We start from the raw sequence: 25,883 nt of genomic DNA on the forward strand, positions 1-25,883 counted from the left end.
ATGGTGAGAAGCTTGATCAGTCGTCTGCATCCCCCTTCAGGACACAGCTCTGGGCACAACACAGGCTGCAGAGGTTCCACTTGAGTATTTTGAGCTCTGTCCATGCCTGGGCTACTAGTGGAGATACTGAAAGGAAGAGATGCTATTGAAGAGAATATCCTTACCTGTGAACACCTGAAGAAGGCAATATGATGGCAGGACCCCCAAGGTACATAATCCCTCTGGATCTGGTGTATTAACTAAGGGCATGACCATGCCCTCCTCTGTAAAGAACATTCATAATGTACTTCACGTGATAACGGCAGCTCATTCTTAACGTTTCCAGCTCGCTGTGTGTTAAGGATACCCTCTCCCCACCTCCCCATTGTCCGCTCTGCTATGTTGTTTGAGCCATGAAACCACCATCAATCCTGCCTTTTGGCTCTATCCCTGGACAGATGCTGTATTTCGAGGAGGGGTGAGGCATGGCTGATTAATCTGTGCTCAGAGAGGCTGGTTGCTGGGATTAGTGCTTCAGATGCTCTTAACATCTGCAGCTGCAGGACAGCTCCAAATTCACCAGCACTGGAAGCCAGAGGGTAGCATCAAGGCTGGTAAGAGCTGTTATGGGGGGAGTTGTCTATTGAATTGCTGCTGCCAGGTAGCAAGACAAGAGGGAGATTTATGGGAAACGTGGCTGCCATCCCAGTATCTTGACACTTCCATGCAGTTTCTTGGCTATGCCTGTGTTTCCCAAGACTAAGCACTGTGCTGTTGGCTGTGCAGAGGGAGCAAGGCTGAGAAGCCAAGGAAAGGGCTGGAAGGACTCCACAGAGCAGGCACAATGGAAACGTGTCAGCTCTGAAGGTCCTGAAGGTCCAGTTCCTTGTGTTTGGGAGGTGGGGTGAGTGAGGAAGCCCCAGAACTTGGGGTCAGCCCTTGCAGCAAACATAAGGTGCTGCCAAACCAGAGGTAGAAAGAGGGAAGGTGATACTGTGGACTTACCTTATGCGGTTACTGTGGTTTATCTCCCTGTCCAAAACCAGTCCCTCTCTGCTGGTCTGCTTATTTGAGCTGGGCTTCCTTACCCTGCGCTTTCCCCCTTGCTCTGACTCAGTTTTTTTGCCCTGCACTAACTCTTGTTTGCCTTCATCACAGACCTTTACAAGCCTTTTGTTTCTGGAGGCAGACAGCACAGGGAATTAGAAGAGACTTCTGAGCAGACATGGACGGCTTACAGCTGCAGGTAAGGCTCACCTTGTGCACATCACAACCTCCTGCCACCCTTCAGGCTGCCCAGCGGCTCAGAGGAAAGGAAATATCAGCTCCACCTATGCACAGTGACACAGACATTCCTGATAGCTGGGAACGACTCTCTTGGGGGGGACTCCAGGAGTCTATTCAGGATTAAGCCCAGAGAGTGCTTGAGCTCCTGCCTTAAGCTCCCTCTGCCTCCCCTTCCTGCAACAGCCCGAGCCTGCCCTGGCTGGAGGCATGCAGGGGCCGTCCATCCCATGAGTTAATCGCCTCCTGTTCAGATGTTAGGAGGAGATGAAGCTGCTATAAATAGACTGCGAAGCCCTCATGGGTTCAGCTGTGATTCACACACATGGCAGAGAAGCATTAGGGAGAATTAACAGTCAATCACTCAGGCCCTTTCCTAAGCATGAATGCCATTCTGTCCCTGGCACTTAATCTTGCCCAGGGGAGGTCAGCAGCGCTTTCTGCAGAGTCTGAAGGGGTCAAGTGGACAGGGAAACCCAGAGCAGGACTCTCATGAGCTAAAAGCAGCCAGAGTGACTGCACAGCACCGGCCCGTGATAAGCATGGCAAAGCATCCTGCTCCCCTGCCACTGGGGCTCAGATCAGACGGGGCGGTTTTCTTACGGTGTGCGTTCGCTGGGATGTCTGACAACAGCCTTTGGGACTGAGACGGCTTTTGGTGATGGTACGTGCAGGGGACTGGGCTCTTTCTGGCTTTACCTAACCAGTGTTGAGATGTGCCTCTGACCTAGTGGCCCCCAGGGTCTGTGATAGTCTGATTAGATAAGTGTGATGGGGCAGGACTGTGTACCTGGGTGGTCTGTGTGACATCCCAATATCCCCCCTACCCCAACCCAAGATTTTCAAAGCTTAGGGGGAAAAAAATAGAGCTACATTTCCCCCATTCCCATGGGAAGCTATACGCACATGTTCCTGCATGCATTTGCATTCATTTGCTTGTATTCAAGTGTTTGGTAGCCTCCCTCCCCTTGCCTTGCTGTGTTTATGCTGTTAGCAGTGATGGTCATGGAGTAATGTAGGTGAGATGGAGAAACCAGCTGAAAGGGAGGCGAGACCAGACAGGTCCTGGGTATGACTAGAAGGAGGTATCTACCTACCTGTTTGACTTACAGTCCCCCAGGTACAAGGAAAGAGTGGTGTTTTTCTTGCAGGGTAGCTTAGAGGGTAGAGCATCTCCTCAGGTTGATGAAATTCCCTCTCACTTTGCATATTTGATGCCCCATCAGTAAAAGAGAGATCCTTGTCTCTTGTTTCATAGCATTGCAACAGTTTTATGGCATCACCGCTATATTGTGGGTCAGAGGATGAAAGAGATGCTCAGAGCACTTATCATCCACAAGAGGTAAAGAGGAGTCTGGACAAAAGGGATGAGAGTTCAGTGTTGGGATCTTTGGGTGCTCCGTTAGTGGTCTAGGGAGTCTGGAGCTCGTGAGATGAGACATATACCAGAAAACTTCTTCTTTTCATCCTTCTCTTAAGGACTGAGGAGTCAGGGTTTTTCAGTGAAGAAAGGAAAGAGGCAGACGAATGCTCAGAGAGTCTTCATGTTGCTATGGGAGTTACCTTATTATGATGGGGCTAAATCTAAGATAGTCACCCCATGACTACTCCGGAGCAAAGAGAGCTATATCCTGCTCCATGCTGCAGGGAAACAGCATCTCATTGCAGCTCTAGGCAACATCCTTCAGCACAAACTGAAGCCTGCCAGCATGGGGGTGATTAAAGAGATCTCAATACACACAGTTCTCCTTGCGTGGGTATGATCTCCTGCCTAATGAGGCACTGTATGAGGTTGGCATATCTAAACCGAGCTGATTTCTGTGTCAAAATGGCATTCCTCTATTTAGGAACATGTCACTTAGGCTGGAATACAGACTGCATGTGTGCTGAGGAGCTGAGGTCCGAGTGGGTCTGAAGGCACCTGTATGGTCTTAACTCACCCTTGAAATGTTAATTATGTTATGGAAGAACCTGAAGGAAAATTGCCTTCAGGAATTTGTGTGGGAATGACTGAGCAGGCTAAAGGGCTTCGGAAATAATTGTGTTGTATTTCCATTCTTGTACTGAAAGTGGAATTGTACCCTAGAGTTTCAGCAGGGGCCAGATTCCTCAGCTGGATCCTTAAAAAGCCACAGAGCTGTATTCAAGTCTGGAAGTGGCTTTGCAGTTTCCTTAGTTGTGAGAGACGAGGCTCCATTGAATTGCTGAAGCTTTTACGTGGACAATCTTGTATCTCAAGAAGGAAAAAACGGGCCATGTGAAAATCCGAAGGGAGTATTTCAGTCTGTCTGTCCTACAAGTGAGCCCAGACACCCCGAAATAGCTTGGGAATGTGGACCATATTGGATGCAAATGGCAGGCCATATGTTGTATAGCATTCATTGCCAAACTTTCAAAAGCACCCTATTGACCTCCTGCAGTCAGTGAAAGAGCACAGCTCTTGCTTAGGCACCTCATAGTTTGTCATCTGTTCCTTGCTTTTCTCCACCATTTAGATGTCAGTACCACCGACCTGGATGGTCTCCAGTGTTGGGAGACCTGCATGAACTCAAAATATTAGCCAGTTTTCCAAAACATGGCATCTATAAATGCCAAGCTTACAGATGGTACATGATGCAATGGGAATTACAGGCACAAAATAGAAGGGTAAATGCAGTTCATGGCAAAAAACTCAGTCATTCATTTATAAAAGCTGGATCTCCTCACATGATATGGCCTAGTGGCTGCCATGAAGATGCTGGACTGCTAAAAAAGGGGTTGGAAAGATACAAAGGTTGAGAAAGGAGGAAACTAGAGCTGTAACAAAGAACTCTGCTAGTTTGGGCTGATGAGGCTCACCAGCAGGGAGGGGAAAAGGCAACACGTGTGCATGTTTGTCTACAAGAAGTAGACCAACAAGGTAAGGAGAGTAACATCTCATAAACATCATTGGAAGACAAGTCAACCCTGGTTCCAGTTTAGAGTGTGGGCTGGTATGCCCAGCTCTGGTGCCACAATAGTGCTGCAATTGGTCCCCGTCTCTTCAGTAGCTTTATTCTCCAGTGTAGTGTGTTCCTTTCACACAGCTGATATGCACAAGAGGCAGTTTTTCTCTCTCTGAGACCATATAATTTCTGCTTACAGCAGGCATCCAGCAGCCGGAGTCTCCTCAAGCTCGCTGTTATGGAGGTGAAGTGGATTCATGTGTTGGGCATCTTCTTCTTCGTGTTGTCTGTTGCAATGACGGGCTGCTTTCTGTGGCAGTACAGCCTTCCCAAGGTGGAGCCCAGTGAGTAACCATCTTTAATCTTGGTCATGGTTTGGCACAGAAGCTCCTGAGACCAATAAATGCCTTTCTCCCCGTGTGGATAATGTTCTTCAAAGAGCATTTCCTCAAGCAGCACACAAATGTGCTTCCTCCCAGCTGGTACAAGGGCAGAGAGGAGATGAACACGGGGCTGATGGAGTACCACGTAATTCTGTTGGCATCCAGAGAAGCTCCATTACTTCTGGCACTAATGTAGGCTAATTGATATACCAAGCAGATATTTTATTTTATATTCTCTATTATATTGTAAAAGTCCCTCCAGTTTACAACACGCTTTGTTTTACACCTCACCATGTGCTTCAGCTTATGGGTTCTCCCTTTCCTAGTCCCATAATCTGAAACTTCTGAACTGGCTCAAGTCCTCGGGTCACAGACCACTGTCTGAAAAGATTTCAGACCCAAAGTTTTATCACAGAATATTGGAGGCTGCCTGTAGGCTCTTGTGCATCAATCCTCATCCATCTCAAAGTTCTCATGTGTATTTCTAGTGCTTCGTGCTTCGATGGTAAGTGAAAAGATAAAGACACGTTTTGTTTCCAGCTGACAGAGCAGAGGAACTGTATTTATGAACACCTTGGGATCAACTGGGAAAATAGTGCCTCCAAGTAAGAGATTTCCCATCTCTCACTGAGTTGAAAGATCTCTGCTTGCCACAGAAATTTAAGATATGTCTCTGGCATATGCAGGTTACAGCTAATTCGAGGACAGCTGACATACGAGGTATGCAGCGTATCAGCTGCTATAGTGCTAGATTTCAGTTCACTTGTACATCTATTTTCTAAGGTTATGGTATGCATGGAACATCTCTGTCCTGAATCCAAACTCAGACTTTACCCTAGGCACAGGCAGGGGTCTAAACCCACTATCAGATACCCTACAGAGTCTTCCATAGTCCCAGATCCTTCCTCTTCCAGGTTGCAGTCAGTTGAAGCTCACTGCAGTTCCTGTCCATCCCACGTCCAACCCATGTTGGAACAAGCAATAACAGAGCACGGTGCCCTCTTCAAGTTCTGTTTTATGTGAGATAGAAACAATCCATTATCTCTTTCCTGTGCAGAAGTGTCCTTCAGCTTTGGACAACACAAGCAAGACAGCTAGTGCTGACTGCTGTATGAGGTCAAAGCTTGTTAGAGTGCCTATTGAGGTCATATATTGTACCTTTGAAATGCCTTCCAGGCCCATCTGTGATGGAAGTGAGATCAGAAGCCGTGCAGATGTGCCCCCGCTATCCTGAACCAGTACCCCTGGACCACCCAATCCCCATTCTGAAGGATGCATTGGAGAAGGTCTGTGACAAGGGAACAGAGGGACAGAGCTTCTGACTGCTTTTCTGAAGGTGTAAAGGGGAGAATATTTTGCCCCTTAGCATCTGTGGGGCAGGAGGTGGGAAATCAAGGAAGTGAAGAATGTGTGAATCTGAAAATGGGTATTTAAAACTTCCCTGAACCTACAGAACAGGTCAATATGCAGTTATCCTATCCAAAGGGTAAGCTATAATGAAATAGCATTGTCCATCAGAAGGTGTGGAGATCAGATATAAGCAGAAAATGGCAGCTTTTGGCATCTTCTATACTATTAGGCAGCCCCCATACCCTGGGAAGTAAGTGACTCATGTAACAAGTTTCTATTCATCAGTGGCTGCCAATTCCTTATTTTACTGCTTTGCTGGCTTCCCCCATGCTACCCTTTAAAAATCAAGAAGCTATTTGTAGGTAACTACAAGGAACAGAATGAAGGGAAAGGAGAAGAGGAAGGGGACCTGCACATGAATGAGAGAGACCTGCTTTTCTTCACTATGATATACTGCCTCTGAAATATTAGCACTGTTTGACATTCTGGTAGGCTCTATTTGCGATGAAGAAATACTGCTTTATTTCCTGTATGACTGTATGGACCATAAGGACAGCCATGCTCTGACAGGACATTCCCTATCACATGTCCTTTTTTCTTGAGTTGCTTAGTTATCAGAGCTGTTTCGTGGCACGAAAAGTGTCGTGGGATGTTTGACAAGTCGGGATTGTTTTCTCATACATCTTTGAATGTAAAGAGCAGATGTGCACGGGACAGTCTAAAAATGAAGAAATTGCAATTATAGGTTTTAGCATTTGGTTGCAATTACAGAAGCATCATAGGCATTACAAGGATGATCACCACATTCTTCTATACGGTGGACATGTAGATTGAAAGAAAGATACTGAATAATTCAGCATAAGCAATTCAAAAGAACAGTACAGTTAAAATATTTTCTTTTGGCAAAATCCATTTGGAAAAACCACTTTCAAGTGCTTGGAAGTAAGGAGGGCTGATGGTCTGGTTCTTCTACCACCTGTTACAGACTGTATGCATTGTAAGGCTCTTGGTTTGGAAATTCATCCTTTCCCTCCATTCCCCAGGTAGATGTGATGCTGCGCCAGAAGATTCATAGCTCTGGTCTCCCTGCCATGTCTGCCATTGTTATCTACAATGACACCGTGCTTTGGACAGGCAACTTTGGGAAGAAGAACGCTTCGGACCCCTCCTCAGTGGTGCCCAATGAATACACTATTTACAGGTGAGACAGATGTATCGCAGGCCTAAGTGCTAGGAAAAGAGCAGGTACACATAGCTGATAACTGGGTAGAACCACTGTCGCAAACCACATCTTCTACTGCCTCAGGTCTGCTGCAGAAACCTCTTCTGTGAAAACCTGAGAGACAATGCTTCAGCTAGACCGTAAATCATGCTTGTGGCTCACTGAGTTGTTTCCTTTGGATTTTGGTTTTCATTATTTTTAGTTCAATCTGACAAGATTTTAATGGCAAGAGCTGAGAAGTGAAGAAAATTGGTCTAGTGAAAAACGGGGTTTGGGAAGAGTAGCTATGGAACATGTAAAGACCTGTACACTTACACATCTCCTAGTGAAGTCAAAGCCATGTTGACCATTACTTTTTAGATGAAGATAGAATCAAGCTCATAGCGTTAGGTTAAAAAAAACCAAAACCTAATATAGAGGAAGTGTTTGCTCCCTTTAAAGATCTATTAATGAATTATTATTAAATTAATTATTATTAAATTAAATAATTTATTATTCTTATTAAACTGCATTATAACTGTTGTGTGTATGAAACATACAGGGTGCACACTTACTGTCAAATATTGTCCTCAGAATATACAATTTAGGAAATTACGGTGATTACCTGTTTTTAACACCTCTGTATATCATGATATCATTTTGTTTGGAAGGGGCCTTAAAGGTCATGTAGTTCCAAGCCCCTGCCACTGGCAGGCATAGGAGAACCCATCTCTGGGTGGGCTTGAATCACCAACCTTTTAGTTAACAGCCGAATGCGATGACTGCATGATGGAGACTCCCCCCAAAACCCTATTGCCAGTCATCATGATTTGTGGTTGGAACTACCCCAGTATCTGATCCTCTGACTTGTGCTCTTGATTAATTAAAACATCCTTGGCAAATGCTTTCACTCTCTGCTGTCTTCTGTTGGTCCAAGAATTTCACCTCTAGCAGCACAATATGAACGTGCCTGGCCATCCCTCTTAATCATGACCCTGCTTCTGAAAGCCAGCAATATAGAATCAAACTCATACTCCAGAAGGCCTTTTGTAAATCTGGCGCTGTTCTTAAGCCACCCAAATAGCAACTCTGAACATGAACTGTAAAACTTTATGGCCTTTTAACCTGAAAATTCTAATAAACTACTTGCAATTTGTTGTGGTATTTACTAAGCAATAATTTACAAAACATTATGTTGTATGAATATTAAATGAGCAGAAAGAGATCTGTAGCCCACTGCACTACTGGGGATATACTCCTGAAGTTTATGTTGAAGTCTGTAAAGGCCAGAACTAGGGATATTAATTCAAGGTTCTTACTTGCATTTTAGCCATTCCCTTTTGAACTAGCAAAGGTGCAGCATGTAGAGCTACAGGCAGTAAGTCCATTGGGTGATCTCTTCTTCCTCTCAAACCATGGGGTTTTGATGCTTAATTTCCATCACTGTTTGTTCCTTACTAGAATTGCCAGCATCTCCAAGATCTTCCCCACCATTATGTTGTACAAGATGTGGGAGGAAGGGAAAGTCACGTCTCTTGATGATCCATTGGAACGCTATGCCCAGAACTTTGTTATTAAGAACCCTCTGGGAAGGCTCAAGGAATCGGAGCAGAGACACACAGCAGATGGGCTGGTTTTCCTGGAAAAAGGCTCAGTGCCACTTAAGCCATCGCCTGTTACCTTGCGCAGAATGGCCAGCCAGCTCTCAGGTGAGACAACACTGCTGCCTGCTTGCCCTGGGCCCACCGCTGTACCACCTGGAAGAGTCCATAGTGAGAGCAGACCGTGTCCTAGGGATAAAAAGGGTTGCTGTTGAGGCCATTTCACCTTTGCATGTCCCAGAGGTCCGACAAGACCCTTGGAAGCAGGCTGTCAGCAGCTTCATCAGGTGTTAAAAGGAACCTCTTGTCCAGGCCGCCTGCTAGGAAAGGGGCCAAGCTGCACAGTGGGATGGGGAACTGCTTTTCCTGTGCAAGGTGAATACATATTTCTTTCAACACAGTAGCATGACTGGGAATCAGGCCCCAATTGCAGAAGGAGTTTTTGTCCTCTAGTCCAGAGTGCTTTCATTTCTCTGGGATATAGAGTTGATGGTCAAAGTGGCACCATCCCTCTTTGCTTTGAGCAGATGCACCTTGACCATTGAGCAAAATTGAGCTGTCAGTGGGGTTCCCAGTCTGGGATTCCTGAGCTATTGCTTGTAGAAGCCTGTTAATCTGCTGCTGCCTTCGTAATTGGGTAATTCTTACATTAAGGTTGAAGGAGCTCACAGGGCTCAGGAGAACTTGAACCTTTCTCAGAAAGAAAGCTGCTAATACTTGACTCAGATATTCCAGAATTTATTGACCAAAGAAACTGCTGATATCTCATGTGGCATTTGAATCAACCTCTGTAGGACCTGCATTATTCCAGATTGGAATAAACGCCCTAAAATTAGGACTTAAGATCAAAATAGCATGTAGGCAAAATGCAGTGCCTGAGGACAGGGTAGAGCATCACCTGAAAGAAGCCAGTATCAAAACAAGGGTTCCCCAAAAAGGAAAGATGTGACTGGAAACAAACAAAGGACCCAAAGTGGCCATGCAGGAGGCAGAAAGATGTGTGCCCAGCTCTGCCCAGCTCCTTCCCATGAAGACAGGCTCTTCCTCTAGGCAGCCTGATGATGTCCTCAGAGACACGAACTCTGCCTGCTCCCCTCTGACTCTCAGGAGCTGAAGCTGGCCTGGGTGCTCCTTGCAGGAGCAGCGTGTGCTGGGGCTGCCCTTCCCAGCCTCGCTGCAGTTCCCTGTCACACAGTAAGGTGCGAGGGATGCCCCAGAAACACTTGTAGGAAACGTGTCAAAAGTGTTCCTGGTCATAGCATATTTATTTGTCAAGTGCAGCCATTCCATCGCTACCGTCACTGTGCTGCATTTGTGCCCCTGCTTAGCTCCTTTTGCATCTTTTACATCCCTATATCTTTTTTTTTTCTTGTTTTTTATAGAATGTGGCCCAAATTTCCCAGAGCACACCAGCAGCCCACAGCAACCAGCTTGGACCCTTAGAGTTCAGTCCAATGAGAAGCAGTTTAAATTCCCCATTGAAAATCCAGTGAATGTTGAGGTCACGTTACACTTCCCGTCTGTCAAAAATCAAAAGGAAACAGGTTCTGCTTAACATCAAAATCAAAGCCGCTGCATGACATAATGTGAAGTGGTTTTTATCTGAATTCTTCCAGTGCAAACTGATCTATAATATATCCTTATTATCAGGGCTTTTCTTGATTGCATATTACAAAAGCAAGGCAAGAGATTCTGCTCCAAAACACTTGATGGGTACATTGCTAGGGAGAAGCTCCAACTTGTTAAAACTATGATTTTCTAATGGATGTGAATGCCAGGATGAGACACTAATGTAAATGAGCAGCAGTATGCTTGTCACTTCACCAGTTAGCAGCCCATGCGGTATAGATCAAGGACTGGATTTTCTGTGATGCTCACACATTCTCTGGTTTACCCCTTCTAAGGAACCTCAAGAGAGACATGGCAGTGCTGTCAGGTCACTGGTGGTGCAGGAAGGTCTGCTGCCGTTGTGACAAGTAGGGAATGAAGGAACCCACTGACTACTGGAAGACGGTCACTGCATCTCTTCTCTGCTCATTCAGCTGCACAAATAACCGCAGACCAGAAGCAGGAAAAGTGCTCTCATTCCAGTTCAAATCCCAAGGCCAGGCCACTTGAGATGAACAGCAGCTGCTGCAAAGGAATAGGGCCTTAGTCAGCTTTGCCATGATTCAACATGTAGTCACTGAGCAGACAATTGCAAGTCATTTCTCTGTCCTGTACCCTTACTGCTTTCCTCTTAACCTCTTCGTCAAAGTCAGCTCTAAACTGCAATGCGGATTTCATCCCAGATGTAATCCAGGTCATTGCAGCACGTTTGTTATCTGTATGAAGCACATGTAGGCATCGGTGTTACTTCCATCGTGCTTTTGAATCTTGCCTTTTGCTCCCTTTTCACCACACTGAAAGTTTTCCTGGACCATTTCCTTGTCTCACCCTGTTTCCTCTTTTCCACGGCACAGGTCTGCCCAGGAGGCTGCGGTCTACCAGCCTGCTGTGGAAGGGCAATACACAAGATGCTCTAGCGCTCCTGAAAGACGATGTCTTGGTTGTTGATCCAGGAACGAGGTCAGATATATCCACTTGCAAGTCTTTGATGGGGGTTTGTGTTCTCCACCGGTATCAGCCTCATCGGCAGTCTCTATGGGCCATGGATAAAAGACAGCCATTCCTAGAGGGAGCTTCAGCCATCTACCCATGCCCTGTCTTAGGTTGGAAGGAGGGACTGGAGGTGCCAGGGGTTCTTTTAATTTGCATAGAGCTTGAGTGAGAAGCCTAGATGAGGCAGATTAAACTTCTATAGTTAGGTCCAATGAGCCTTAAACTGTGAAAGATGCAGATTTTCAACAGTGGAAAGGCACGTTCATTTAATCATTTTATTTCACCTAAAATCATGCTATGTCCATAGTGATTTGCATTTTCCTAAATTACCTAGTTCTACTAATGTCTGTCACAGGTTACATAGCCTCTTAAAAGTCTATTACCTGAGTTACAAACACTCAAAAATACAAACAGCATCCAGCAGGTGAAGGATATTATGCTCACCATTAAAGGATGTAAGGACATCCACTCCTAGACTCTCAACCCCTCATTGCTTGACATGTTGATAGTTTTAACACTGTCTCCTAAGATCATTTTTCCTCAATGAAATTCCCATTCCCTGATATAGAAACCTTATCGTGTTTTTCTTGGGATGCTTATTTCAGATAGAAAATTCTAGATCCAGAATGTGCTTATTCTTGGGTAGAAATATGTATGCTCACCATGCTTGTGTTCAGCTAGATGGGCTGGAAACGATTGAAGCGGTACCAGATTTATGATGTAAATAAATTTGATCAGGCCTCGGTGAGATGTGGGGATTTACACAAAAATAAATAAAACCAACAATGCTAAAAACATCATGAACTTCAAAATGCGTTTGAAAACTCTTGCCCATTTCTGTCTTCACGCTATTAAACTTCGTTCAAGCGCAAAGCCTTAAATCACTTTGTGGATATTAAAGACTGAAGCACTCAGGTGTCTCTGATGACTCAGCACTGCTGGATGCTGCTTTGTAGAATTTTAAGTGCTTTTTAAGTGCTTTTATCTTAAGGTAGCTTAGGTGCTTAAACGATTATCCCATGTTAAATCTCCAAAGAGGCTTACCTGGGATTTTGAGACCTTTACAGAAAGCACTTGTAACTTTCAGCTCTGTTCTTAAAAAGAATGGATATATTGTTTGGTGGAAAATGATGAACAATAAATCAGATATGCAGATATAGGGGGTTTTTGCATAAAAGGTTTTTTTGTTTTCCATCTCCAGCCCTCTTCCTGTACATAGTGGTTAAATAGAATCATAGAGCAGTCAGGGTTGGAAAGGACCTTAAGATCAGCCAGCTCCAACCCCCTGCCAAGGGCAGGGACACCTCACACTAAACCATGGCACCCAAGACTCTGTCCAACCTGGCCTTGGACATCACCAGGGATGGAGCATTCACAACTTCCCTGGACAACCCATTCCAGTGCCTCAGCACCCTAACAGTAAAAAGCTTCCTCCTTATATCCAATCTAAACTTCTCCTAAGTTTTAACCTTGTCACCCCTTGTCCTATCACTACAATCCCTGATGAAGTCCCTCCCTGGCATCCTTATGAGCCCCCTTCAGATACTGGAAGGCTGCTCTGAGGTCTCCATGCAGCCTTCTGTTGAAGTTTCTGTATGAAATCCCTTTCTTAACAACAAATCAAGGCAGCCACACTCAGTTTTCCTTTGTCCCTCTTACATCTCTCCTCCCTTTAGCGTGTCATCTGATAAAATGAGAGATTTTCCCCAGAGAAGGGAGACCTAGCTACTGGTTTTGCATCCTCATACCCACATTGGATCATGGAGGTAAGGCTGATCCAGATACATTCCTCTTCCTTTTCAGATGTCACTACAGTAATTTGGCCTTCTCACTGATGGCACATGTGCTAGCTGACCACGCAGCGGAGGGGCAATACCAGCGCTGGGTCTCAGAGAACATCCTGGACCGCTTGGGCATGGAGGACACTGGCTTTGACATCACACCACCGATCCGATCCCAGATGGCTGTGGGTTTCTATGGCAGCCGGCAGCCAGCCCCTCTCTATGACCTTGGCTGGTACAGACCTTCTGGCCAGATGTACTCCACAGCTGCTGACCTTGCCAAGCTGGCAATGGTCTTCTTAGGTACCTACCACCGTCGTCTCCTGGCACCTGACACAGTGAAGACGATGCTCACCCCTCTGTTTAAATGCTCCACGGAATACTTTGCTAACAAGACCGGCACACCCTGGGAGATTAATGAGCAATTGGGATACGATGTCATTAGGAAGGATGGAGACCTCGATGGCTATTCAGCAACCTTCTCCCTTATCCCCAAGCTCCACCTGAGCTTCATTGTGCTGATGGCAGGGCCCAGGCCTCAGGGTGGGGATATTGTGACTCAGACATATGAGCGTCTTATTCCTGCCATGGAGACGGCATTCAGAGAGGCAGAGAAAAGCTTGATTCCTCCTCCAAGTCCAGGCCCTTATGTTGGCTACTACACCTATTCCAATCTGACTTTCTATGAGATCAAAGTTGGAGCTGGTGGGGTGCTGGTCATGCAGCAGTTTGGGCCTCATGTGGAAGAGCTGATTCCTGAAAAGTACCGGACAATCAAGCTCCACCACCTGGAAGATCGTGTTTTCCAAGTTGTTTTTGACAAGGAGTTCCCATGTGTTCTGCACCTGGGCTCTGCTTCCATCTCCCTGGAGACCCAAAACGGGCAGCTCTTTAACTTTTACCCCTTCGATCGCAAAGGTTTGTCTCCTGGTTTTGATGCGCCAGGGCTGAACACGTACAACGTGGTGCGTGTGCTTCGTAAACCTGTATTCTATAGCTAAATGTCCCCCTGCTTTTCTGGACCCTTCTGGGACATGGCTCCAATTCTCTGTCTTACCAGACTCTCCTGTCTGTGTGGCTTTATGGAGGTATTTAAAAGGGAAAGATGGTTGCAACGGACTTCTTTGCCCAAACAATATGTCACATCCCACTTCTAAAACTACTTTAATGGCTTGCAATCCCTGGCAGTGCACAACGGGCCAGCTAGCAACTGAGGGTGCTTGCAGAAAACAGAGGTGGGAATGTGCTGGATGGATGGAATATGGAAGGAAAAAAAGAAAGACAAGCAATTAAGACTCCACACTTACACTGTCTGTTCGATGACCATTGTGGTGATTGATGGAATCATCACAGGGCTGAAAATTCCCTCTATCTCTCAGAAAACGTATCTTCTTCAGTCCAGGGCTCTTCAGGAGCTCATCTAACATGAAGAGGATTCCTCACCTGGTTAAGCCAAAAACATCATGTGCTAGAAAATGACACCAGTCTACAAGCCCTGCTTGTGACACATGGGAAGTGAGGGTCCATTTCCTTCCTGGATCACATGGAAGCTGTGGAAAGAGCATCCAGGGTGGATGGATTTCTGCAGAAGTGGTGGGCACACAAAGGATGTTGAAGCATTTCAGTATTAAAGCTGAAGCTTACTCATGTGAGCGGGCACATATGAACTTATGCTGGTATATTCCAGCGGGACTCAAGTTTGGGTCTATGTCAGTATATAGGCAACTGTGTGAGTGTGGCATTTAAGTACAGGAATGCGTGGGAATGCGTGCTTTGGGTAGGGTGTCTGTAGGCATACATACCCGTGAAGGAGGATGCTAAGGGATAGTGCGTTAGCCAGCAGAAGTCTACCTTTAGGACAGGTACAGCAGCAAGCAATCTGCAAAGCCACAGGTGCAATTTCTTCTCCCTGCTTGTGCCCACTCAATGCCAACACCATATCGCTATGATGGGAGCAGGGTCAGGCACGAGTGCAAGCAGAGCAAGTGCCCCTGACTGAGGAGTCTTGGCTCCTGCAATGCCCATGCAAGTTTGGGAGGATATCGTGATTGCAGCCCTAACTAGACCCTGAAATTAAAGCAAGCAGAGGGTCAGGGCAAAGATAACTCTTACCTTAAAATGAATAGCCATCTGCAGAATGGCTGTACAGCCTGGAAATCCTGAAGGCAATGCAAAAGGGTAGGCAGCCTAGCACGATCAAAGACCCTTCAAAATGCATGTTCCCATATGCCAGAACTGAGTTTAGATCCTCTTGCAGAGTGACTTCCTTCTACTGCATGTTTGCTCAGCGTCTCAAAAGCGGACGTGTCTCAGAGAGGATTAGAAAATTCCTCTCCCTGCCTCCCTTTCCTCTTGTCTTTCACTGTTTTCACTCTGTGGGCAGGTTTTCAGCTTCATTTTTGTGTACAGAGACCATCACTGAAGGCCTAGAAAACTGTGATCTGCAGACTCGGCTCCCTGCCTGATAAAGATATGAAATAACGTGAACCTTGCCTTACAGGTAGTCATCGTTGCTGCTTTACTGGTTTCCTCTGGACTTTGTAGGTAATTACATTTCATGTGTAATATGAACATCATATGCTCGAGTATTTCACCTGGTCTCTAGAAACAGCAATAAACTCTATGCAAATTCTTGCTGCAGTCATGTATGCTCATGCCCAGAGGTGTGCGGGCAGATACGTTGCACTAGGGTTGATTTCCTGTAGAGGTGCCTTTTCTCTCCATGGCATGCCTGACACAACATTGCTTTCCAGGCTTTGAACTCACAAGATGTAACAGTTGATTGCAAGACATTCAAGCAGTTTAACGCTGGTCTTTTTGAGTGAGGGCTGTGTGCCAGTTTGGGGCAGTTCTTGCTTTGGAACAGAAGAAGTGGTGGTTTAGCCACCAGCTGCCTCTAAAAACTTCCAAGAATCATTAGGATTTATACCCCATGGCACTGTCTAGTCAGGATGCCGCACCACTGGGATGTCTCCATCTGCCTGATGGAGAGGATAGGATGTTTTACCTTTCCATCAGGACCGCAGACACTAACGAGTCTTTCCTTTGCTAGTGAGTCACCCTCAGACCTGGACACCGGCTCTGTTTGGTGCTCTTGTTCATTCTCATTAACAGCAAGAGAGGTGTTCAGTGTGGCAGATTGAGAGCCACTTGCTGGAAAACAGCCCATAACTTGCTGATGAAGGCACGTTACCTGAAAGGAGGACATCTGGCTCAGGATAGAGAGGGGTTTGAACCAGGCATCTTGTGCAGCAGACAAGCATTCCACCTGTGAAGCCGTTCGGGTGATATCCATGCCCTTCATGTTTGCCTTCTAAAGCCCCCTTTGTTTTGTTGGCTGTGTCCTGTCTGCTCCCCACTGCACCTCCATGGCTGGGTGCATCTCACACGATGTTGCTCGGTGGATGACCAGGCAGCCTGACGCCTGCAATATACCTCAATGCTGCATCTTAGCGGGTATCAGTCCTGAGCTGGAGCAGCTCTGCTTTGCTCTCCAGCACTGCAATGCACTTTGTGCCAGTGTTGCTGCCTGGAAGCCCTGCTCGTGATGTACACGGTGCCACTTCACATGCTGTTAGGTGCAGGAGCTTTGTGTGATCTCTGAGGCACTGTGGTTCACTCAGTCCCAGTTTCCGGCATCTCCCACCCACAGGCTTGTAAAACGGGATTGTTGTGACTTCATTTTGAGCAATTCAGTCCTGCAGTCGGAGTTCTAACCTAAAAACTGACCCTGTCAGTCCATCCCTCCTGACCCAAGATCTTCCTGACAAACAGCCCAGCCCTTTACAACCTTCTTTGCTCCCAGCTGACACATTATAACTGACTTTTCACTTCGCTTCAGCTGGAGGGATGTCTGATATGAAATCAAGCCACAGCACATCACTATATGCATAGCATGAGGGCATAAATTTAGAGACAGCATGAAAAGCCTCGCTGGTAAATCCGTAAGGTTTTGATCTTTTGTATTGTCCCTCAACAGCTCCCTGATTTTTCTCACTGCTTAAACATGACAGCAAAATGACAGCTCGCAATGACTGTTATTTACCATCGTTGGGATTCTTCTGCCATCTCCTGGGAGAGAGGTGCAAACACCCTCAGAGGATGCATTGATAGACCCCAAATCACAGAAGGGGCTCTGAACGTTCACTTCTGCCCTGTTCTTCAAAACCAGCCACCACCAAACAGGCAAAGTGCTCCTCAGTCTTTATTCATAGGGGTTCTAACACTGCAATGGTTTATTTGTGCTTCTGGGGCTCAAACAAATTCTTAGGCTATTAATGGTTAAGCTATGGTTGTAGTCAGACTTTTCATCCGTCCATGAATCATCGAATCATAGAATAGTTTGGGTTGGAAAGGACCTTAAGATCATCCAGTTCCAACCCCCTGCCATGGGCAGGGACACCTCACACTAAACCATGGCACCCAAGGTTTCGTCCATCCTGGCCTTGAACACTGCCAGGGATGGAGCATTCACAGCTTCCCTGGGCAACCCATTCCAGTGCCTCAGCACCCTCACAGGAAAGAATTTCCTCCTTAGATCCAATCTAAACTTCCCCTGTTTCAGTTCGAACCCGTTACCCCTTGTCCTATCACTGCAGTCCCAAAAGAAGAGTCCCTCTCCAGCACCCTTGTTTCTCCCTTCAGGCACTGGAAGCTGCTCTGAGGTCTCCACGCAGTTTCTCTTCTCCAGGCTGAACAGCCCCAATGTTCTCAGCCTGTCTCCATACAGGAGGTGCTCCAGCCCCTGATCATCCTCGTGGCCTCCTCTGGACTTGTTCCAACAGTTCCATGTCCTTTTTATGTTGAGGACACCAGCACTGCACACAGTGCTCAGGTGAGGTCTCACAAGAGCAGAGTAGAGGGGCAGGACCAGTCCAAACACAGCACCCAACCAACAAGACAACTAAATAAAATATATTGGAAATACTGAAAGTGGTGTATTTTCCTCTTCAACCCCAGCCCCGTGATGTCAGCGTGCCCATAACTGCACATAATGACTACTATGATATTTTAAGAAAAATTGTGGATTTCTTCCCAATCCTTTAAATCAACCTGGCCTGAAATACCACCAGTTCTTTGGGGTTTCACCTCCTAGCTCTGGGCCTAGTCTGCTCTAAGGAAAAGTCAGGTTTAAACAAACACTAAAAGACTAAAAGTTCTTGCTCAAGCACTACTGACAGCCAATTAGATAATCTATTGCTGAGATGGACATTTACACTTGTAACTCAGTCTGTGCACCTATGGTTTGTATGGAATGGACTTGTTTTATGCAATGCAATGTAAATATAAAGACTTTTGTATATCAAAATCTTAGGAACCTAGGAACAAAGGATAGGATCTGGAGAATCTTCAAGCATTTTTTTCTGGTACATCACTTACAAACTGGAACTTTCCTAACAAAAGACATTAAATTCCTGTCCAGCTCAGAAGCAGCAGAGATGAAGCCATTAAACCCCAATGTAAAAGAAGCCACTTCCTCTCTTTCCTGTCCCTGGGTGGGAGCCTCTGCTGGAATCTTTTCTTGCCTCTGCTTTCTGGCCAATCTGCCAGTGTGCAAACCCCACAGGCAGAAGTCATGAACCTTGTCTGCTGGACCTGGATTGTCCCTGTGGTACGCAAGCAGACTTTCCTGCAGGGTGAGATGCTCAGGAAGATGCTTTCCTTCCCACCCTCTGCTTTGGGCAAGGAAAGGTGATAAAAAGATGCCCAATCCAGCAAGCTAGAGGCAGGTCCTCTAAACCAGCACGTTCCTCAGATACGCCACTGTCACTTACTTGGCTGGCTGTTCATTCACTGACACCTTTGCTGCTTTCAAGGCAGGCTGGCTTAAAGCAGAAGCAATCAATGGGCCAGGACCAGCAGGAGGTGACTGCCATCCTTCCACCTTTGCACCTGAATGAGAAAAAGCAGTTGTACCCTGCTGAGCAGCATGACCTGCCAGCAGCTCCCCTTGTACACAACACCCAAACTGCTCCATCTTCCAGCCAGAGCAGTGTGAGATGATGGGCAGCAAAGCAGCTGATCCACTGTGAAGGTGCTGCTGATCAGCTGCAGGATGGTGAGTGCGTGAGAGACACATCCTGATCACGGCAGGACAGTACTTGCACACTGAGGAACAGGCAGATGTTTTGGGGTACATGTTTCTGTGTTTGTAAAATACACGGAAGAGTGAATGCACACAGGAAACAGGCTGATAGAGATCGAACTTGTTTAAGCTGAAGAGCTAGGATCAAAGGTAGCCCAGGCTGTGAGTCTGTGAATTCAGGGGTTACTACAGCAAAGAAAGCTCCCAAAAGAAAACTCCATCCCATCCGGTCCACAAACTTCAGACAGTCTCATAGGCAAACAGAGATGCAAATATTCCTGAGATAGCAGGGACACTGACAGAGACCAACTGAACAGGACACTTGAAGCACAGGACATCACTGCTGGTTTTTAAGAGCTGTAAAGTGTATTTGCTTTATTAATTTGACTGCTTGATACATTGTCCATCCCTACTTGCATATCAGTCTGGAGTTACTGTGATCCGTGTGTGCATGGATTGCATCACATAGATACAAACATGCTTGGTCATGAAGTATTAGTCCACAGAGGCGGTTTCAGTCATCTGCAGGTTACCAACTTGGGTTCATTGCCTTGAGATTTTATAGCCCTGATAGATGCAGAGGCCACTTGTGACCACCCCAATAGCACTTTCAATAACTTTTTGAAGAGTCGTGGAATTTAACACTTAACTCCCTTCCCATTGAACATTGGAAGAGATGATTCCCATCTTCCTCTGTCTTCCCTTTGACTTTGTGCTATAAAACACCCAATGTGTGGAAAGGGAGTTAATTCATCGATTCACAAGCAGTAAAGCATCTCTTAGCAAGCCCGGAGCTCCCAAAAGTCTTCTGGAGCCCAGGATGTGAGCAGCAGGGCTGCAGGAGCACTGATGCCTCCAAAGTGATCTCTCTACCTTGGCCCAGCATTCATTATTGCATTGGTTATCCCAGGATCCTCAGGAAGGAATTCTCTCTAGCTAATTTGTCAAGGCCTGTCAGGGATACTCTGTCCTGCAGAACGAGACATTCTTCAATATGTGAAGCATTTGGGAGCTGTGCATACACGCCTATGACATCCACATGGCACTGAAACATCAGTGATCCATCTCTTCTCACGCTAAAGGGATTTTGGAAGAAAAGCTGCCTTCATCAAAAGCATCTCCTTTTAGTCCAAATCAAGAGCAGTGGGTTTTTAAAGCACGTTTCCTGACTGCCTTCCCTTGGGAGACTGCCTTGCACTGCGATTTCAGAGCACGGAAAAGTCCCTTGGTATGCAAGTGAAAGGAAATTTGAGCTAGAGCTGCTGATGGGCAACGGATCCACAAGACAACCATGGAGCTAACTCAACACAACAGCTCTGCATTTCCACTGACTCTTTTCTCCTTGCTCTAGCAATAGCTGCTCCCCCACGAGAACCATCGCATCTCACATTTTCACCCACCATCATTTCAGTTCAAACTGATGAACTAAATGAAATGCAACTCAGCCCAACTGCTCGCAACCAGAACGTTGAATGGTCCAAAGCATTTCCCTATTGTTCTGTCTGCCTTTGTATCAGTTGGTTTAATAGGAGACATTACCTCACTTTGCAAGTCTTCATTTGCTGGCATGTGAATAGAGAGGGTGTAAAACTTCGCAGGGTATATGATGTTTTTCCAAATGCCATTAATCATCAAACACCTTCTATTTGATCCATTGCTAAATATTATCAAATGCCAGAGGCTCTCAGAATGATTTCTGGCCCAGCTGAGATGGAAGGGGGAGGGAGCTGAACAGACATTGGGAGGGTCAGGTGTGAGCAATCATTTGTGCTACAGTAGCATTGAAGGGAACCAGAAAATCTAGTCTAATTAGGGAGAAAATGGGAACTAGTTCATCCAAAGCTCAAAGCACCGTCTGCAGCTGGAGGGAATGCTTTGAAGGAGGTCACAGCGCACCATTCTGGCTTGTCTGCAGGACTGTCTGTGGTAGTGCTGTTAGAAATGGGCTAGAATGGCATTTCAGGGGTTATTTGTCACTCTTTTTTACTGTGACAGAAAAAACTTTAACGTGGGCCCAGGTAAGCAGGGTTCTTAATGGTTTATTCAGGACCAAACCCACTTTTGTGTGTTTTAACATGGGTGGTGTTAGGGTAAAACCAACAGAAGATTAATGTATCTCCCCATTCACAAAAGAAGCCTTGATAAGGAAGCACTGCCAGGCTCAGGCAGGGACTCCCCTGCCTTGCTGCTGGGCCCTTCTCCATGCCCAGGGAGGGCAGAGGGACCATCCTCAGAGGTCTTTCCCTGCAGTCCCAGCCCAGCCAGGAGGCAGCTGCAGATCCAGCAGCACATGTGGAGGACACCTTTCATCCCAGAGCAGGAGGGACCACGTTGCCAGCTGAGCCTGCAAGCTTTCCACAATGAGCAGTGCAGTGATTTCTTTGGGCAAGGGGGGGGGGGGGGGGGTTATATTTAAATCCCTAGAAGGATTTTTCTCTTGCGGTTTTCATTTTAAACCCACTCATCTTCAAAATGTCTCCATGATGGAATTGGTGAAAACACACACTAAAAGGTCAACATCTGCAGTTACACAGAGATGATGATACTCGTTTACTCATGCAAGGCTTTGCTTCAGATCTAATGAAGTCTGGTTTGCATCTTCATGTTTAATTTGTCTATTTAAACGTGATTCTTACTGTGTGTGTGCAAGGAAAGACTGTGTTTCAGACTCTTGCAATGCAACTGTATATGACAAGCATATCACCGATACTGTTACAATTGTTTATGGTTCCTCCATCTTAGTCTAGTAAATCCAAACATCAGGTTATATTTACATTGCATGCACTGAAGGCTTACCTTTGAGGTTTGTGGGAACAGAAATCCACAGAGGTGCCCGTTAGCCTCACAAGACAGCAAAAAAGGTTATTTAATATTACAACCAGTTGCAAAGGTCTGCACCACTGTCCCGTGAACCCTCACGAAAAGCTTCACCTCATGAAACAGAAGAAAATGTGAGAAATGTTAATGTCTGTATATTAGAAAGGATGTGCACTAAGTCAAAGAAACACAGAATAGGTCAGACAATCCCAAGGCAGTTTTCCATAAAGCACAAAAATAACAAATAGCACTAATGATTATTAGAATTAATTAACATAATTTATAATTAATAATAAATAATATAGTTAGTAATTATTATTAATGATATCTAAAACATAATGAAGTTATGTTTCATTTTTATTTAGCAAGATATTACACTCTCAGCAAATGAACACATCCGTGTGCAGAACATCTGCTCCACGTAAGTGTAACCTGACAGTATGGAATGGCATCACACCCCAGCCACTGTAATAGATCCTCAGAGACCATTGCCATGTTACTCAGCCCACTGAGACTCTCTATATGAGTCTACTGGGAATGAGAATGATGTCACAGAAGTAAAAACAGTGAGATGATGATAACTGTTTAATAATACTTTATCATGTGAATAAAGCTGAGCTATGCCACAAGAACTAGAAGTTCTGGACTATGTAAGAGGACATGCTGCAAAGGGGACCGTATCATCCAGTTTACACAAGTGTCCCCATGAAAAGAAGGGCTGGGTGGAATAAGACCTCCCTTCAAAGGCAGCATCAAAAGAGTTGCATTCTTAGCACTCACTCTACTCGTGATTGTAGAGTGACGTTGGAAGGGTTTGTACAGGGTGCTGAAACACAGCACGGTGGTTGGAACTCAGTAAGTGTACTTAGTTCCCCAGCATGCTCAGCTGAGTCAGGGATCACTGAAAGATCTCAGCCAGCTCTTTCTGGACGCTTGGTTGAAAGTCAGCAAATCGAGCTTGCTCAGCTAGAAATAAAACAAATGAATCCTAGTGAAGCTGGTGCAGTCTGTGTGGCCCCTGACATCCATATGAGCTGACATCCATCCCATGTTCATTGACATCCACCCACGGCTGGCCCTGTGGCGATGGCAGAGCAGAGCCGCACACAGCAACATCCCCACAGCGGCAGCCAAGCCAAACGCTGGTGAGGCCACAGAGTCCCAAGTGAGGGCACGGAGGAAAGGCCGGATTGCGCAAGGGAGCCAGGGAAGGTCAGGGCCGAGAGGGAAAGGTGCAGGGAGAGGCAGAGCAGCTGAGGAGGGAAACGCAAGCAGAGTCAGGAGGCGGTGCAAGAAGGGGGCTTTAGCCCAGGAGCCAAGCAGAGGAAGATGGTCCTAGGCAGCCAGAGGCTGCTGCTGGGAGGGATGAGCCAATCAGGGCTGAGCAGAGGGTCGCCAGCCAATCAGGGCGCAGTGAGGGAACAGATGCGGTTTCCAAGGCGACGGGCCCCATCCTCACAACAAACTCACTGGGTGCGAGGGGAGGCTGCAGTTGCGCACCGCGGCGTGAGGGGATCGCAGGCTCTAGGTCTGTGGGTTGGGTCCTGCGGCGCAGGCCCCGTTCACAGCAGCATGCTGCCCCCAGAGAGCAGCGCTGGGAGCTGCAAAGATCAGAAAGACGTGAAACGCGAATACGGGTCATTGCTGGTGCAGCTGACCCACAACAGCAAGCAGCGCATCAATGTCCTGACCATGCTGGCCGAGGACAACATGCGCTTCACCAAGGACATTGTGTCCCTGATTGAGGCACAAATCACCAAGGTTTTTATATGCCACTGACTCCTACTCGTACCCGTACTGCTGGAGGGACCAGCTGGGGCAGCAGGAATGGGTGGCCCTAGGAGTTAGGAGGAAGGGCATAGGGGAGATGGAGTGGTGAGGAGCACAGGAGACAGGCAGCAGAGGTGCAGAGGATGCAGGAGGAGGAATGTAGAAGGGACAAGGAGAGACAGCAAAGGGGGCAGGGGACTCCCAGGAGAGCAAGAGCCCTCCCTCCCTGCTCGTACTAGGAGAGGGTTTGGGACTCATCCCACCAAAAGCTCTGGGAGAGCAGCATGTCTCACGATTGAAGCCCCATCTCAGTTTCTTCTCCTTACTCCAGGCTCCTCCATCACAGAAACTTCCAGTCCTGTTCCTTACGGATTCCATAACAATTATGGGATGAGCCAATCAGGGCTGAGCAGAGGGTCGCCAGCCAATCAGGGCGCAGTGAGGGAACAAGACGCGGTTTCCAAGGCGACGGGCCCCATCCTCACAACAAACTCACTGGGTGCGAGGGGAGGCTGCAGTTGCGCACCGCGGCGTGAGGGGATCGCAGGCTCTAGGTCTGTGGGTTGGGTCCTGTGGCGCAGGCCCCGTTCACAGCAGCATGCTGCCCCCAGAGAGCAGCGCTGGGAGCTGCAAAGATCAGAAAGACGTGAAACGCGAATACGGGTCATTGCTGGTGCAGCTGACCCACAACAGCAAGCAGCGCATCAATGTCCTGACCATGCTGGCCGAGGACAGCATGCGCTTCACCAAGGACATTGTGTCCCTGATTGAGGCACAAATCATCAAGGTTTTTATATGCCACTGACTCCTACTCGTACCCGTACTGCTGGAGGGACCAGCTGGGGCAGCAGGAATGGGTGGCCCTAGGAGTTATGAGGAAGGGCACAGGGGAGATGGAGTGCTGAGGAGCACAGGAGACAGGCAGCAAAGGCGCAGGGGCTGCAGGAGGAGGAATGTAGAAGGGACAAGGAGAGACAGGAAAGCAGGCAGGGGACTCCCAGGAGAGCAAGAGCCCTTCCTCCCTGCTCGTACTAGGAGAGGGTTTGGGACTCATCCCACCAAAAGCTCTGGGAGAGCAGCATGTCTCACGATTGAAGCCCCATCTCAGTTTCTTCTCCTTACTCCAGGCTCCTCCATCACAGAAACTTCCGGTCCTGTTCCTTATGGATTCCATAATCAAGAACGTGGGAGCAGAATACGTGCCTGCATTTGCTAAAAACCTAACTTTTATATTCCCTCGTGTCTTTGAAGAGGTATGCACACCTTCAGATAAGTTCTGTTTGCCATGTTAGCACCTTGCTCTACAGCACTTGTAAGCAGTGCAGCTCATACATCTATACCCATGGACTGAGGAACAGAAGGTCGAATGTGGAACTGTTGTTTCAAGGCGATTTAAAGGTTTTATTGCAAAGATTCCAATCTCTGAAATGTTCTTTCAACTATTTCCCTAGCAAAGGTCTCATTTTCCTTGCCCAATTTATGTGGGCAAAAAAAACACAGTAACAAAACTGTTGGAAGGCACCAGGGCAGGAGGCTTCACAACTGCTCTGGGCACCCCATCCCAGTGCTCAGTCATCCTCTCAGTACGTGAGCACTTCCCCAAGTTCAGGTGGACCTTCCTGCCTTTGAGTTTATGCCCATCTCTTCTTATTAAAACATTAAAGATATGGCAACAGAAGAAGAAAAACCCAAATGGAAAGCATGTATGTCCTACCAGGAACAAATGCTGCCGAGATTCCTAGAGACAGGAAACAGATGAACTCTTTAGTTCGACAGAAAACATCAAGAAATTGTTTCCTATTCCCTTCACAAGCCCTACAATTGTCTGATTGTTTTAGGTGGATGCACAGACTAAGAAGCACTTATTTCATTTACGTTCTACATGGACTGGTCTTTTTCCTCGGAAGAAACTGCTTGTACTTGACATCAGAGTGAACGTGTTAGATCCAGCATGGCCAATTCAACACCTGCCTGCAAACCTGGACTTTTCCAGCATCCTGGCAAAACGCAAGTTCCCAAAGAAATCTGTAAGTTTGGGTGCCTGCTGCGCGGGCAGATGCTGACACATGCAGTTGTCATTGCCCCTCTACTGCTGTCTGACAATGCA

General features: G+C 46.7%; 1 protein-coding gene across 2 annotated transcripts; it reads left to right on the forward strand.

Moving 5' to 3' along the window:
* Nucleotides 1-1,141: 1,141 nt before the first annotated feature.
* LACTBL1 (lactamase beta like 1) lies at nucleotides 1,142-14,348 on the forward strand. Of its 2 annotated transcripts, none has more exons than XM_061450055.1 (7): nucleotides 1,142-1,225; nucleotides 4,387-4,531; nucleotides 5,747-5,856; nucleotides 6,964-7,121; nucleotides 8,583-8,830; nucleotides 11,185-11,290; nucleotides 13,127-14,348. In XM_061450055.1, the coding sequence occupies exons 1-7, from the start codon at nucleotides 1,205-1,207 to the stop codon at nucleotides 14,103-14,105; spliced, it is 1,767 nt and encodes a 588-aa protein (XP_061306039.1). In that variant the 5' UTR covers nucleotides 1,142-1,204; the 3' UTR covers nucleotides 14,106-14,348. The 2 variants fall into 2 exon arrangements, with proteins under 2 accessions (XP_061306039.1, XP_061306040.1); XM_061450056.1 differs by lacking the exon at nucleotides 1,142-1,225 and adding an exon at nucleotides 1,803-1,927.
* The last annotated feature ends 11,535 nt before the right edge of the window (nucleotides 14,349-25,883 follow it).

Source organism: Pezoporus flaviventris, unplaced genomic scaffold (assembly GCF_033815535.1).
Source record: "Pezoporus flaviventris isolate CSIRO_AGI_PZ_B2104156 unplaced genomic scaffold, CSIRO_AGI_Pfla_v1 ptg000009l, whole genome shotgun sequence".
In the NCBI taxonomy this organism is placed as follows: Eukaryota; Metazoa; Chordata; class Aves; order Psittaciformes; family Psittacidae; genus Pezoporus; species Pezoporus flaviventris.

Excerpts from the sequence above, each read along its gene's own strand:
- LACTBL1 (XM_061450055.1), top strand. The coding sequence starts at position 1,205 with ATGGACGGCTTACAGCTGCAG. Across the intron at positions 5,857-6,963 it reads TGAAGGATGCATTGGAGAAG|GTAGATGTGATGCTGCGCCA; the intron begins GTCTGTGACAAG and ends TCCATTCCCCAG. Across the intron at positions 8,831-11,184 it reads AATGGCCAGCCAGCTCTCAG|GTCTGCCCAGGAGGCTGCGG; the intron begins GTGAGACAACAC and ends TCCACGGCACAG.